General features: G+C 42.9%; 1 protein-coding gene across 10 annotated transcripts; it reads right to left on the bottom strand.

The window, feature by feature from the left end:
• Positions 1-768: 768 nt before the first annotated feature.
• CCNG2 (cyclin G2) lies at positions 769-13,660 on the bottom strand. Of its 10 annotated transcripts, none has more exons than XR_009601087.1 (10): positions 13,350-13,660; positions 12,227-12,364; positions 11,356-11,493; positions 9,679-9,929; positions 9,468-9,546; positions 9,284-9,382; positions 6,991-7,196; positions 4,139-5,656; positions 3,001-3,128; positions 769-2,258 (listed from the first exon to the last, which is right to left on the bottom strand). XR_009601087.1 is itself a non-coding variant. In XM_004009930.5 (8 exons), the coding sequence occupies exons 2-8, from the start codon at positions 12,362-12,364 to the stop codon at positions 5,533-5,535; spliced, it is 1,035 nt and encodes a 344-aa protein (XP_004009979.1). In that variant the 5' UTR covers positions 13,350-13,660; the 3' UTR covers positions 769-5,532. The 10 variants fall into 10 exon arrangements, 3 of the variants coding, with proteins under 3 accessions (XP_004009979.1, XP_042107472.1, XP_012035619.1); XR_009601091.1 differs by lacking the exon at positions 13,350-13,660 and adding an exon at positions 13,155-13,226; XR_009601090.1 differs by lacking the exon at positions 13,350-13,660 and adding an exon at positions 12,453-12,777.
• Between the last annotated feature and the right edge of the window lie 255 nt (positions 13,661-13,915).

Below are 13,915 nucleotides of genomic sequence, written 5' to 3'. Positions count from 1 at the left end.
ACTAAATAATTCACATAAGGTGCCTAGAACATATTAACTAAACAGTGAAATTATTTTTTACCAGTAACAGCAACAGTAGGAGGCATTTGGCCCAAATACTATACTGGGTGCTGGAGCTTCAACAATGACAAGAAAGACAAACATTCCCTGCCTTCCCAGGTCAGACAGGTAAGATAAGCAGACAAACAAGGTATTAACCACTAGGATAAGAACAATAGAGAGTTTTATAGAAATATGTTGCACTGGCAAGGAGAGGGAAGTAAGTTCCAGAAAGATTCCTTGGAAGAAAACACATCATCAGATCCTTCAAAAATATTATTTGCTGTATATTATTTGGTTCTGGACTAGAAAGTAAGTTACATGAGGGCAGGTACTTTGCACATTGTGTTTGATTTTGTAATATCAAGCCCTTAATGTGGTGCCTGACACATAAGAGGCATTCATATCACTGGTGGTGAATGAGAGAACAAAGCAACTCCTAAGGTGATAAGTAGGAGTTTTCCAGATGAGGAAGACAGGAAAGGTATTCCAGACAGATGAAGGAACGTGCAAGAAGTCACAAGAGGGAGTGAAAGCACAGTGAATGAGAGGAACTGAAACACAACCAGGCTGAAATGTGTGTGGATATGAATGCCATAAGAGATGAGGCTGAGAAGAGACCAAATCAAGTAGGGTCTTGGAAGCTGTGCTAAGGAATCTGCACTTGATGCTCAAGAGCAATGGGAAACCAACAAGGATTTTAGTCAAAGAAAGAGTATAATCAGTGCGTGTTTCCTAGAGTTCATTGTTTATTCTGTCAATACACTAAAAGCTCAAATTTGAAGGAAAAAAATAGACACCACACATAAGCATCAGTTCAGTTCAGTTCAGTTGCGTCTGACTCTTTGCGACCCCACAGACTGCAGCACACTAGGCTTCCCTGTCCATCACCAACTCCCAGAGCTTGCTTAAACTCATGTCCATTGAGTCAGCGATGCCATCCAATCATCTCATCCACTGTCGTCCCTTTCTCTTCCTGCCTTCAATCTTTCGCAGTATCAGGGTCTTTTCCAATGAGTCAGGTTTTCACATCAGGTGGCCAAAGTATTGGAGTTTCAGCTTTAGCATCAGTCCTTCCAATGAATATTCAGGACTGATTTCCTTTAGTATTGGCTGGTTTGATCTCCTTGCAGTCCAAGGGACTCTCAAGAGTCTTCTCCAACATCACAGTTCAAAAGCATCAATTCTTCAGCACTTACTTTTCTTCATGGTCTAACTTTCACATCCATACATGACTACACATAAGCATAAGTAGAGTGAAAAAAAAAAGTCATCTGTAATCTTACCACTCAGAGATAACCACCGTTGGACTCTAAATAACAAGCAACCTGCCGCGGTTATCTACTGCTGTGTGAGAAACCACCACAAAACCTAGTGGCCTAAAATAATGAGTCTGTGGGTTAATTCAGATTAGCTGGGTGGTTCCTCCACTTCCTGTGACTTAGCTGAAGATGCTCACACAAGCTGCTGAGCTGAAACATTCCAAGATGGCCTCTCATTGCCGAGAGCCTCTCTCTGCATGAGCTCTGATATTCAGTAACCCAACCTGCTTCTTTGCAGCTGGGTGGCTGGCTTCCAAGAGAGATAAAAGGGAATTCTTGCAGCCTAGGCTTGCACATGCATTGAACTTCTTCTACTGCACATTAGTAAAGGCAAAGCCAGGCACAAGGCTGGCTGAAGTTCAAGGGGAACGGACTCCAGCATTGATGTGAAGAGAACCATGTCTGCACAGTGATGAGAAGACTCATTGGCTATTGGGAAGCTATCTACCCCACATCCAATTTGCTGATCACAAAGCCAGTAAATCTGTGGACTGTTTCTGGTACAAATTAGAAAAACTCAGTTCAAAAGGGACAAGTGCAAAACACATGGTTTGGCTATATAATAATCTGATAAGTGGGTTGCTTAAATAAACTGACACTTGGTACACATGCAAGGGAAAGTGGGAGGCAGGGGAGAACATCATATTATTTAGAATCCAGTGTGCATGTACATGGTCAGTCAAGTCTGTCATGTCCAACTCTTTGCAACCCTATGATCTATAGCCCACCAAGCTCCTCTGTCCATGGGATGCTCCAAGCAAGAATACTGCAGTGGGTTGCCATGCTCTCCTCCAGGGGATCTTCCTGACCCAAGGATTGAACCTGGGTCTCTTGCATTGCAGACAGATTCTTTACTGGGGAAGCCCAGTGAAAGAAATTGAAGGAAAATGGCAGATCCTAGACCAAGAAAATGGTTAAAATTGTTGTGAGAAGTATTCTGGAACCAACACCTCTGTACTTACTGCTTCTGCTAAGTCACTTCAGTCATGTCCGACTCTGCGACCCATAGAAGGCAGCCCACCAGGCTCCCCCCTCCCTGGGATTCTCCAGGCAAGAACACTGGAGTGGGTTGCCATTTCCTTCTCCAGTGCATGAAAGTGAAAAGGGAAAGTGAAGTTGCTCAGTCATATCCGGCTCTTCTGAGACCCCATGGACTGCAGCCTACCAGGCTCTTCCATCCATGGGATTTCCCAGGCAAGAGTACTAGAGTAGGGTGCCATTGCCTTCCCCGCCTCTGTACTTAACCTGAATATTAACTCTTGAGTGTAACAGGTGAACGAAACATATTATTTGTCCAATCTCGCTTCCCAAGGGTCAGATGGGTGGCAACCACAGGCTCAGGGAGAGCCACAGTTCAGCACAGTTCACTGACGGGAGCAGTGAAGTATGTGCACCACATCCCGGGAAATAATAGAATCAAAACCTGAAAGGCTAAATTTCTTGCCAAATCAAGGGGCAAGGAAGAGACCAAAATGGCAGCCTTTTCCTCATCTCTGCTGTGAATGGGTCAGGAGACTTGATTTTCTATTTTATTCCTATTATGGGAAGCCACCTTGTCAATGGCCCAAGAAGGGCTCTTGACCTTGTCTGTGAGTATACTTGATAATGCTTACAAAGGACAGTGCCTCTCAAGCCCCACCTTGATTCTTTCATCCCATCACCTTCATCACTTCTTGGGTTTCTGCAGGACTCCTGAGTGGTCTCTTCCTGCTCTACTCCATCTCCCACACAGCTGCCAGTTACTTCTTTTTAACACCTATTTTGTAGCTGTAGGAAATGGCAAGGAAAAAAAAAAAGAGAGAGATGCAATGTTCTGATTAGAAAAGACTTGTGTGTCACAACATGGACTTTACCCTAATTGAGGTAGTTTTTCAGGGCAAATTTGCATATTTGCATAAGATTTGCATATTTAAAAGGCTATCTAGGCAGTGAGGGGATCAAAAGCAAGCCTTGAGTCTAAGAGATCAATAAGATACGGTAGTATTCCTGCTGATAAAGAGTATAGGTCTGAACCAAGCTAGAGGAAGAAAGTGGAAACAGTAAACACAGCATATAAATAAATGGTGGCCTCCATGCAGGAGGCAGGAGGCAAGAGGAAACAAGGGGTCAAAAACCCAAACCTCTTACAGAAGCATTGTAACTCAATAAAAACTTAAAAAAAGCTTAAAGTAGAATACATTGTCTACTACTTGCCAAAATTACTTGGTAAGAGGTTGAGGGTTACAGAGATTCTCCACCAGGAGGGTAGGAAACCATTCCCGTCTCCAGGGGAGAAGAGATTACAAGACCACCATATTCAGTATATCTCATTTTCTAACTAAAGAAAACAAAAGTCTACATGCCAAACTAGCTGGAGACCCCATGCAAGAAAACAAAAACCAAAACCTACTACTTGCTTATCAAGCCTAAAGCTTGGAAAGAGATCAGAAGAGCCAGAAGCTGCCTAGGTCCAATCAGAGTTGACACCCCTAGTGGGCATATTCACCAAGTGACCTTCTAAGACAATCTGGCTTGTCTGCAGAAAGACTGCACTAACCCACCAACCTGAGCATTCTGGTCTACTTGACATCTGTTGGCTTTCACTATAAACTAATAGGCATTCAGGCTAATGTGTCACTCTTTCATTTAGTATGAGTTCACCCCAAAGAGGTCAACTCTCCACAGATTCACTTTCAGTATCCCCAAGGTTCAGGGCCAAACTGCAGTGAGGAAACACTACCTGAGGGACTTGTAGTAACCAAGGGAAAGGGCTCTTCCTGTAGGCACTCCAGACTTACCTCAAGCCTCCTCACTGAAATACAGCAAACACTTTTTCACCAGAGTTAAAAATTAAAATGTGACTGCAAACAAGGAGTAGCATTTGTTAATATTTTTATTTTGAGTTGTAATCTATTACTTCAAAAAGATTCACTTCAAAAGACATCCAATGGATGTTGACTTACCAGCAAAAAAGTAAGTCATCCCTATATGAGTTATAATACAGGATACACAATAAATTATATTTACATGCAATGACTAGACTATCACACACGGTAAAAAAATACAGTATTTTATGTACATTTTTTAAGATTTACACTTTCATATACAGTTTATAAAGTTTAAAAAAGTTCTCTGTACAAAATCTCATGTGTACAGAGTTTATAAATCCCTTTTCTTATGGCTGTACCACCACACAAATATGCTTAAAACTATAATACTACAAACACTTAGGTTTCTTTTTTACAGTTCATATTCTTGGCACCCATATACAATACCATTATTTTTGAAATGTGAATTATAAAGGAAATAAAACATAAACATGCAGACTCCTCTAATAGAAGAAAATGAGATAAAATGTGCTACTAGATCAACATTTATCCATTCCACAGTTACCTAGTTCTGTTCAACCTGCTGCACTGCTTTCATACAAGTACATGCAAAACTAGCAGATTATGGATTGCTTTAAAAACATTAAAATAATACTACAGTCTGACAATACTTAAGCATTAGGAATGCAACTACCCACTTACTCTAGTCTGCTGCTTATTCTGCTTTGGCAGAAACCTCAAAGAAATGAAGATACTACACACACTAAAATCACAGAAATGTCAATATTCTAACTCCTACTAAAATTTCTAAAGTCTGCATCAGAGTACACTGATCATTTAAAAGACAAAAACAACCGAAAAGGTGTTTGACAATTAAGAGTATATTCTCTGCTCTGAGAACGGGGGGGGGGAGGGAGAGACCTAAGATAAACCATTAAAGGATCAGCCATCGTACCTGCTAAGGCAGCACTTTCACACTCCCAATCTGTTTCCATAAAGACACCTGAAAGCTTTATAAAAAATGGACGCTACACTACTCATCTTTTAAAAATCACCTTGAAAAGTAGCAAATTGAAGGTATCAGCACCTTCCCTCCTCCCCCAAGTAGCTAAAGATCAATGAGAAAAATAAAGTGCCAATGTCTAAAGTATTGTTAATTGTTTAAGAGGCACTAACCCATTTGATGGCTTAGGATTAAATATGAAAATAGGCCAGATCTGATCTGAATAATAAACAGAAGGTAGGTATTCCAGAGTCGATGCAATTCCTGCCTGGATGGGGGTGGACCAGGAAGCTACCTACTCCATTTATTGCTTTGAAACCTGTACACACACTTAACACTCGGGCCCAGGACCATGAGATTTCTAAGATGGAAAGCACAGTGTCTGTGCCACTTTGAAGCTGAAGAAGAACGTGCACTCTTGATCCCTGTGAGGGGAGCTGCTGAGGCTCTCTTCTCCACAACTCATGTCTTCACAAGAGTCCTCGCTGAAAGGAAAAACAGAGAAGAGGATCTCATTATTTAAAACACACTCCAATGTCACACAGGCAAAATTAAACTGCTGAACAAGTAGTTCTAGTCTCAGGATTTTTACATTCAAAATTTAAGCTCTACAGAGACAAAATTTAACTTAGAAGGCCTTCCTAAAGGGAAGTCTATTGTAACCTCCTTAGAAAATACAGATTCGCTTAAGGGGTTTAAACTAATTACCTCTTGCCAAACTAATATTCTTGTACCAAGTAATACTAACTAGAATTCTAAAGTAGTTTAAGTATTTTAAATCCAATGAAAAGTGAAGTGAAAGTATTAAGTGGCTCAGTTGTGTCTGACTCTTTGCGACCCCATGGATTGTAGCCTGCCAGGCTCCTCTGTCCATGGAATTCTCCAGGCAAGAATACTGGAGTGGGTAGCCATTCCCTTCTTCAGGGGATCTTCCCAACCCAGGGATCAAACCCAGGTCTCGTTTACTGCAGGCAGATTCTCTACCATCTGAGCCACCAGGGAAGCCCTTAAATCCAATAAACACAGACTAATGACAAAGTCCTATCACATGTCTGTCTCACATCAATAATCAGTGATCTTCTCAAATATCAAACCAAGAGACCAACAAGCTATTAAAATGGTACTTCTGGTCTTTTACTCCCTACGGCATAAAACGGTCAAATTTAATAAAATTAAGTTCACTTACTAACAAAAATAAATTCTGAACAAGACAAAGGCATCTGACAAAACTAAAAATATCCCCAGAACTCGGCTGCATCAGTGATGGCAGTTCCCTTTAGTTTCCAGTCATTTAACCCACAGCCTCTTCCCACAGTACCATTTTAGGAATTCACACTAATGTTAAAAAGCCCAGAATGCCATTTGCTTGTTTTCTAACTAAACTGAATTTCAAAGAGCAAGGGAGATGGGAAACAACCAGTTTTTAATAAGGGAGGAATAAAATAAGTCAGAGAACAACAAATACAGCATGATGTCACCTATATGTAGAATCTAAAAACAAAAAACAGAACTCACAGATGCAGAGAACAGATGGGTGGTTGCCGGGGGTGAGGGGAGAGGGTGGTAGGTGACGGTGGCCAAAAGGTACATGCTTTCAGTTGTTAAGCCCTGGGAGGTAATGATGCATAGGATGCTGGTTTCTGTTGTTTTTTAATAAAGTTGGGGGGGAGGGGGTATATACTTCCCACCTATTACCTATAAAAACTACTTCTGGTTAATTTTCTCACCCGAAGAAATGGTGCCATTAGAGGTGTGGGCTCTGATATACAAAAATCAGTCTCAGTCTGGGGAAGTCTGATTAGTCATGGAACCTGCTTACCTTTCACTTTCATCAAAACACCCTCCCTCTGGTATTGTCGGCAGCTCAGGAACACTGTAATAGCTGTTGTGGAGGTTCTGGGCTGTGCGCCTTGAAACGATCCAAACCAGCTTCTTCAGATCTGGTTTGCAACATTCAGGAGAAGAATATTCGGCTAGGCATTTAGAAACTAACTCCCTCCAGTAAACAAATTCGGAGTCATTCACCTGAAGGAAAAAAAAAAAAATTAACTGAAGAGATTATGACAGTGGTTCCCAAACCTTGTTATACCTTGGACTTACTCCATGATTCTTAAAAAATACTGTGCCTGGCTCCCACCCCCGATACTTTTACTTAATCGGTATTGGGGGGGGGGGCGGTCAGCCAAGATTTTTTTAAAGCTCCTCAGATGATTCTTATATGCAGTCAAAATTTGGTAACCACTGCTTCAGGTGAGGAGCACCACAGGTATAAAATACTTCCAGAGGATTCCACCTATTTTAGGAAAACACACTGCCTATAAGCAACAGGTCTGTTAATCCACCAATTATCAAGTACATTTTTTGATAGTCACAATGCAAAGGAATTTAACAGAATTTAGGTTTCTGTAACATAGCTTTAATTGGACTGCTAAAATATGCATTTATATTAGAACACCAGATGTATGTGAAAGAAGAAGTTGGAAATACAAGAGAAGAGAAATTTCCCCAGATGGGCACACTTCCTCCGCCACTGGGGAGTGCCCCAATTTATTTCAAGGAATCAATTTTCACTGAAGATTGTTTCTAAATAACAATACTATAAAAGGTTTAGATCCAAATTAATAAATTCATCACTAAAACAATAACTGGAAGTCAGCTGTTAAAATGCTTCACGCTACATGTACCTGACCACAAACGGATGAGGATTTGTCATCCTGGCTTCCATTTCCACCGAATCCAGCCACATCTTAATCCCCTTGCAACCTGGCTTCTACCTCTCATTCTCCTGACATCACCTCCTACATGCCAACTAAGCTCCTTCAATTCTCATTACACTGGACCTCTCACAAAATTCAACACTCTTGACCACTTCCTTCTTGAAAACCTCCTTCCCGCGTGAATGGTCGTACTTGTATACTTCACACTCCTTCACTTGGATCCTAACAGGGAAACTGCCAATACCGAAAACCCGGAGTTTTAACTGACCCCTAAGCAAGGGACTCAGGTTTCAACTAATATTCCTCGTAAGAAATTCCTAATCTCAATCGCCAACTATAATTTAGACTGGCAAGAATCTGCTAGACACCTACCTATCAGGCAGGTATGAAAGAAAGTGAAGTCTCTCAGTCGTGTTCGACTCTTTGCAACCCCATGGACTGTAGCCTACCCGGCTCCTCTGTCCATGGGATTTTCCAAGCAATAGTCCTGGAGTGGAGTGCCATTTCCTTCTCCAAGTACCTAAAATCATACTTCTTTGACATTAACTTCTTAGAAATTTTCCTCAGTGGGGCCAATATTCTCCACACCACTAGGCCCACATCTTGGTCATCCATGACTCCTTATTTCCATGCTTGGCCTCTAAAAACTAGTTAGATGCCCTTATTCCTGCTTGTGACTAGCACCTAGACATTCTATCTACAAACCTACCCTGAACTGATTCCCAAACTTTCAGTGTCTAAGATGCTTTTTGGTACAGCCAGGGTCCCAGCCATCATGCCTCTCAAGGTCTAGCCCACTTCTCTGCTAACCAAATTTTCAAGCACATCCTCTGTTTAGAGACACAGACCCTGCCTTGTGTTCAGTTCTATACTTCTCCAACCAGACTACCAGTTGAAGAAAAAAGACTGTGATTGTTTGGTTTACACCTCTTTATGATTGAAAAAACTTATTAGGCTGGCCTGACAAAGGAGTTTAAAAACAAAAACACAGTTGATGTTATTTTGGTAATGCTACTATGGGACAATGTCTCAGTCCTACAGATGTACTGGGATGCTGTTGGTGTATTTACTGAGTTGACTTCTTAGTACGCATTTTAGAACAACGTGTGCAGGGCGACACAGACCACTGTACTACCAACTGGCAAGAAGACTAGGGAAGGGATGTCTGAATACAGGAAGAGGCTAGGCCAAGTGATCAGATTCCACTCCAGCTTAATACTGTCTGAGTTGAAGCTGCATTTGGAGAAGAACATCAACACTTAAGATACAAAGAAAAAAATGAATAAAAGTTAAGAGCCTCATAAAGTGTTAATAATGATTAAGTCACCACAGAAAAAATAAAATACCAGTAAGAAATCTGCTATAAAGAACAAGTTCTGAAGATATTTAATTTACCTTGGAATGTTTTTTAACAAGCAGGAGAATTTCCAACAATTCAATGGATTTCAAAGTTTCTACTTCCAAATTGAGAAGGCACAAAGCTAGTACAGATGGCTACAAGAAAAAAAAGTAAGAAAAATAAATATTTTTAATTCAAAATAGAAACTGAGATATATATATAAGTAAGAAATTAACTTACTTTTGCTTTTGAAAAGGTAAGTCGGCAACAGCAAGCTTTCAGCTGAGCTTCTAATTTATCAAGGCTCAGTATTTCTTTCCTATACAATGAAAAGAAAGAATAAAATGTTTATTAAACTGGAAGGTATAAAAATATTCACTGGCATTCTAATTCTTTACTGTTAGTTACAGCAAAGCTAAAGTACAAAATTTTCATTTTTAATCCCACTGACCTTTCCGAAGTATGACAAAGTACGATAGTATGGTATAAGTGCAAAAAGTTTAAGGCAGTAGTAGCTTCGAATTCATAGTGCAATTTTTCTGAAATTATTTTTTCCATCCGCTTTATGTCAGAAGCAGTACATTTACACTGGCTAATCCGGATCACGTCGTGAGTAGATGGAATATTGCATTCTTCTTCAACTATTCTAGCAGCCAGCAAAAAACAACAGACTCCAATGCAAGACAAATGCTTAGGTTTCACCTGAAAAACAAGGAACCAAAGGTTTCTTCCAACAACTGTCACTTTAACTTTGCAAAGCAGACACTTAAAATACTGCAGTGGGCCCCTACTCTTAAGATAGAACATGATCAAACTGCTTCCTTGTATTTACCCTTACATACAATTATACTTAACCGTTTTTACATTTTAAGCTGTCTTAACCTCCCTTTAAAAAACAGAAAAAACATTTTGAGCATTTAATTTAAATGCGGCTAAAAAAATATTAATGCAAATTTAAAAGCTAGGTTTCTAAATACACTGTATTTCTAACTTACGAAACTCATAATAGTACAATCTCCCCCAAAATAAATTAAGCCTAACACCAAGAAAATATACTTCTTTGAATATAAAGTAACATATCCATCTTTTGATCTTCTTATCTATTTAAGGACCATCCTATGCCTCAGTGCAAATTTGCCCCAAGAGAGCTACTGCATCAGATGCGCAGAGTGGAGCAGATGGAAAAGCTGCCATGGACAGATGGCTGCCCTTTTCCTTTCAGTGCCCTGAAAACTGACCCAGCAGCTGACAAGAATCCTACTGGCAGAAGAATAACATTTTTCTAACAGTTACTGATCAATGTTTTTTTAAATTTATTTTTAAGTGAAGTATAGTTGAATTACAATGTTATATATATTACTGCTATTCAGCAAAGTAACTCCGTCAATATATACACATATATATGAATATACATTCTTTTTCATATTATTTCCCATTCTGGTTCATCACAGGATATAGAGTAGAGTTCCCTGTGCTACACAGTAGGGCCCTGTCATTCATCCATTTTGTAGACACCAGTTCGCATCTGCGAATTCCAAACTCCCAATCCAACCCTCTCCCGCCCCTCTAGCACTCCCCAGTCTATTCTCTTTGTCCTTAGTTCTGTTCCTGTTTCATAGACAGGTTCATTTGTGTCATATTTTAGACTCCACAAATAAGTGAAATTTTATGAGTCGCTGGTAACTGTTAATAAGACTGTGGCTCCCTGCTTTGAAAAGGTTTCTCATAGGGAAGGCACTAGGTCACCTTTAACATACTGCTATATGGCATGTTTCAGGTGTTTAAAAATACCTAGGCTTAACAGAAACATACTGGGAAATGAAAATATGAAAACCTTATTTTGAGAGCTGTGTAGATACAAAACACCCCCAAAAAAAGTACTCTTCATTGCATCACATCTTCAAAGAGAAGGTACGTAGGAGATACAGCAAAACCTAAGATACAATACACTGACTTTTGTAGTCTCTTAGTCTGAACTAAAGATCACAACTCTGATCATTAAAAATGCTTATGTATAATAACAAATACATTCATTTACCAGACAGTTACTGAATCCTTTATGCTAGGTATTGTGCTGGGCACCCGGTATTAAAAAATGAAGTTGTGTTTACAAAAATTGATTAAATACCTTCATAAGAGCCAAGAATCTATCCAAAATATTGACAGCCAAGACAAAAGTTTCAGTGCAAGATCCAAAAAAGTTGGTTAAACTCCTCAAATCTTCGACTTTGGCATTTCTCAATCTTGGACACAAAGTGTTATCCGTCTGCAAAAAAAACCAAGAGCCAAAGTTTATGTCTGTCTTAGAACTAAAACGGGTAATACACACAGATTCAAAGAAGGTAATTGTTTCACTTAATCTTCAAGAATATGGGGGGCAGAGTGCTATCATTGAATCAAAATGCTGCAGTTATTCAGAAAGAAAATGTGTATACATCACCAATTTTTAAAAATATACATAATTGGGCAAGTCACACAAAAAACATATATACACCATCAGACATTCAGCAACTCAATATAAAGCAAACTGCTGCCACACTTTCAGAGGGTTACAGCAAATATAATCCAATTCCCTTGTAATGGACACATAGAAGGTTCCTTGTTTCCTTTTATTAGGAAAAAGAAAAACCACTTAGGAGCCTACGATACCGAAGTATTGCATAGGCAAAGGGTATTTCCACAAATGATCTGCTCAATTTCCAGGGACTCTCCCACTCAGAAGATGCGGACTCGGGGTGTCACTTCTGAAGCCACACTTCCCTAGAGTTAGTATCGCTCTCGGTTCTTGCTAAGAAACAAAACCAATGACGCGGTATTAAGATTTATCTTAATACTCTAGGAAGATCGATTTTCGTCTTAAGAAACTTTGCAGCCTTTAATCCAGACTCAACTAAAATAAAAATATAAATACGTGTCTATACACACACACACGTATTTTTAAAGTCACCTCCCCAAGCCCAGTCAGCGGCTGCCGCAAGGTATCTTTCCTGTGAACTTACCTCCGGGGTAGCCTCGATCAAGCTCAGCCCTTTTTCTCGAGGTTGGAATCTCTGTTCCTGCTCTAGGTAGAGGTTCAACAATCCGAAGAGCTGGACACCTTCGCGACCGGCCAAGTACTCTGCCCCCAAATCCTTCATCTGCAGCAAAGACACCACACACAGTTCAGTGTATCCTGGGGGTGGCAGGGGTGAGCGAGGGAGAGCACAAAAGAGCAGGGGTTAATACCTCCAGCGAGAGGCGCACCAGCACACCCCGGCGAGAAGCGGGTGAGGGGACCAGTCACGTCCAGCCGAGCCCGGCGGAATCCTCCCCCGCGGCCAGGGAGGTGTGCAAGGGGGAGGGGCCGTGGGCACGTCCGCCGGCCAGCGCAGGGTCAGGCCGGCCAGCCCCGGCCTCCCGGCCGTTTCACAAACAGGAAACTGTACCCGGGGCTGCGGTGTCCGAACGGCCCGCCCCACCTGAAGTCGTGGGGCCAGGGGCTTCTGCCCAGTGGAACGCACCCGGGGCTCCGAGAGGAGCGGATCCCTGGCGTAGGGGCTTCGCACAATACGGGGGGATGGGGAAAGAAAGTCTCGCGACTGAACAAAGAACCGGAGGGAGGAGACTCCCGAGCCCCGCCCCTCCCGCGGAGCCCGGCTCCAGAAGCCCCTCTCGCAGGAGTCCAGCCCCCAAGCCTTTCCCAGGCGCACCGACTGCGCCTCCTCGGAACAAAACCGGAGTGCCGGAGACCTCGGTTCCAGAAAGCGCTGGGGTGGCGCGGCTCAGTCTGCCAGGGTCCGGGCAGGGGTGGGGGGCAGAAAATCCAGCCCGTTCAGTGCCCAGACAACACCTGTCCATGCCCGATTCCGCAACTGTGCGGAGACGAGGAGCTGTCAATCCAAAATCCACCCCAAAGAGCCCCCTGTGACAAAATGGGGGGGGGCGCACCAAAGAACTGCCTCCAGCTTCCTAGACACTGCACGCATCCCATCAGCATCTCTCCGCTCCCGGGTGCCCACTGCCCTAGGGCTGAGGGCAGGACCGGAACTGCTCCCCAGGCTGAGGGGTGGCCTCTCTGACATCAGTCCCCGCAGCCCCGACCAAGAACAAAGAAACTCTGCAATCCTGGCTGGGCCCACTCACCGTGCTGGAGCCGCGCCTCCACCGGCCCGCGGCGTCACGGTCGGAGGGGACTGGGTGCGGCGGGGGCGTCCGGACCAGTCTCCGAGGTCAGAGACCTGCCGCCTCAGCGGTGCCCCCGGACCGGCATCCAACCCTTCCCACCCCCGGCCACCGGCGCTTGTGGCCTCACAGCCCCGGCTTCATTCTGCTGCCCGCGCGCCCACCCTCCTGCTGGGGCGCTGCGCCGGCCCCTCTAGCCCAGGCCGACTGCGGGCTCCACCGCCGCCGCTGCGGATGCCGAAGCAAACCCCTTGTTTTTGTTTTGAGTTTCCGACGCCCCCAAGGGGGTGGGGCACGTGACTCCCCGCGGAGGGATCCGCCGCTGTCGCAGCAGTCTTGGAAAAAGAGTCCCGCCCCTAAGCGTCTGTCTCCAGTCAGCTTTGAGGCTTCCTCGACTCGCTATGGCTTTACCGAACCAATCCTCCCTCTCGGTTCCAGGGCGCAAGATGGAATCTGGGCACCGACTTTATTCGTCTATTGATCCCAAGGAGGAAAGAGAGGGAGTGTTAGACGCGAGGGGCGGAAGG

This window comes from Ovis aries, chromosome 6, assembly GCF_016772045.2.
Source record: "Ovis aries strain OAR_USU_Benz2616 breed Rambouillet chromosome 6, ARS-UI_Ramb_v3.0, whole genome shotgun sequence".
In the NCBI taxonomy this organism is placed as follows: domain Eukaryota; kingdom Metazoa; phylum Chordata; class Mammalia; order Artiodactyla; family Bovidae; genus Ovis; species Ovis aries.
Note: the sequence above shows the minus strand (reverse complement) of the source record. Positions and strands in the feature narration are given on the sequence as shown.

Excerpts from the sequence above, each read along its gene's own strand:
- CCNG2 (XM_004009930.5), bottom strand. The coding sequence starts at position 12,364 with ATGAAGGATTTGGGGGCAGAGTACTTGGCCGGTCGCGAAGGTGTCCAG. Across the intron at positions 9,930-11,355 it reads GATTCTTGGCTCTTATGAAG|GTGAAACCTAAGCATTTGTC; the intron begins GTATTTAATCAA and ends CTTGTTTTTCAG. Across the intron at positions 5,657-6,990 it reads TGTTTTGATGAAAGTGAAAG|CGAGGACTCTTGTGAAGACA; the intron begins GTAAGCAGGTTC and ends TTTTCCTTTCAG.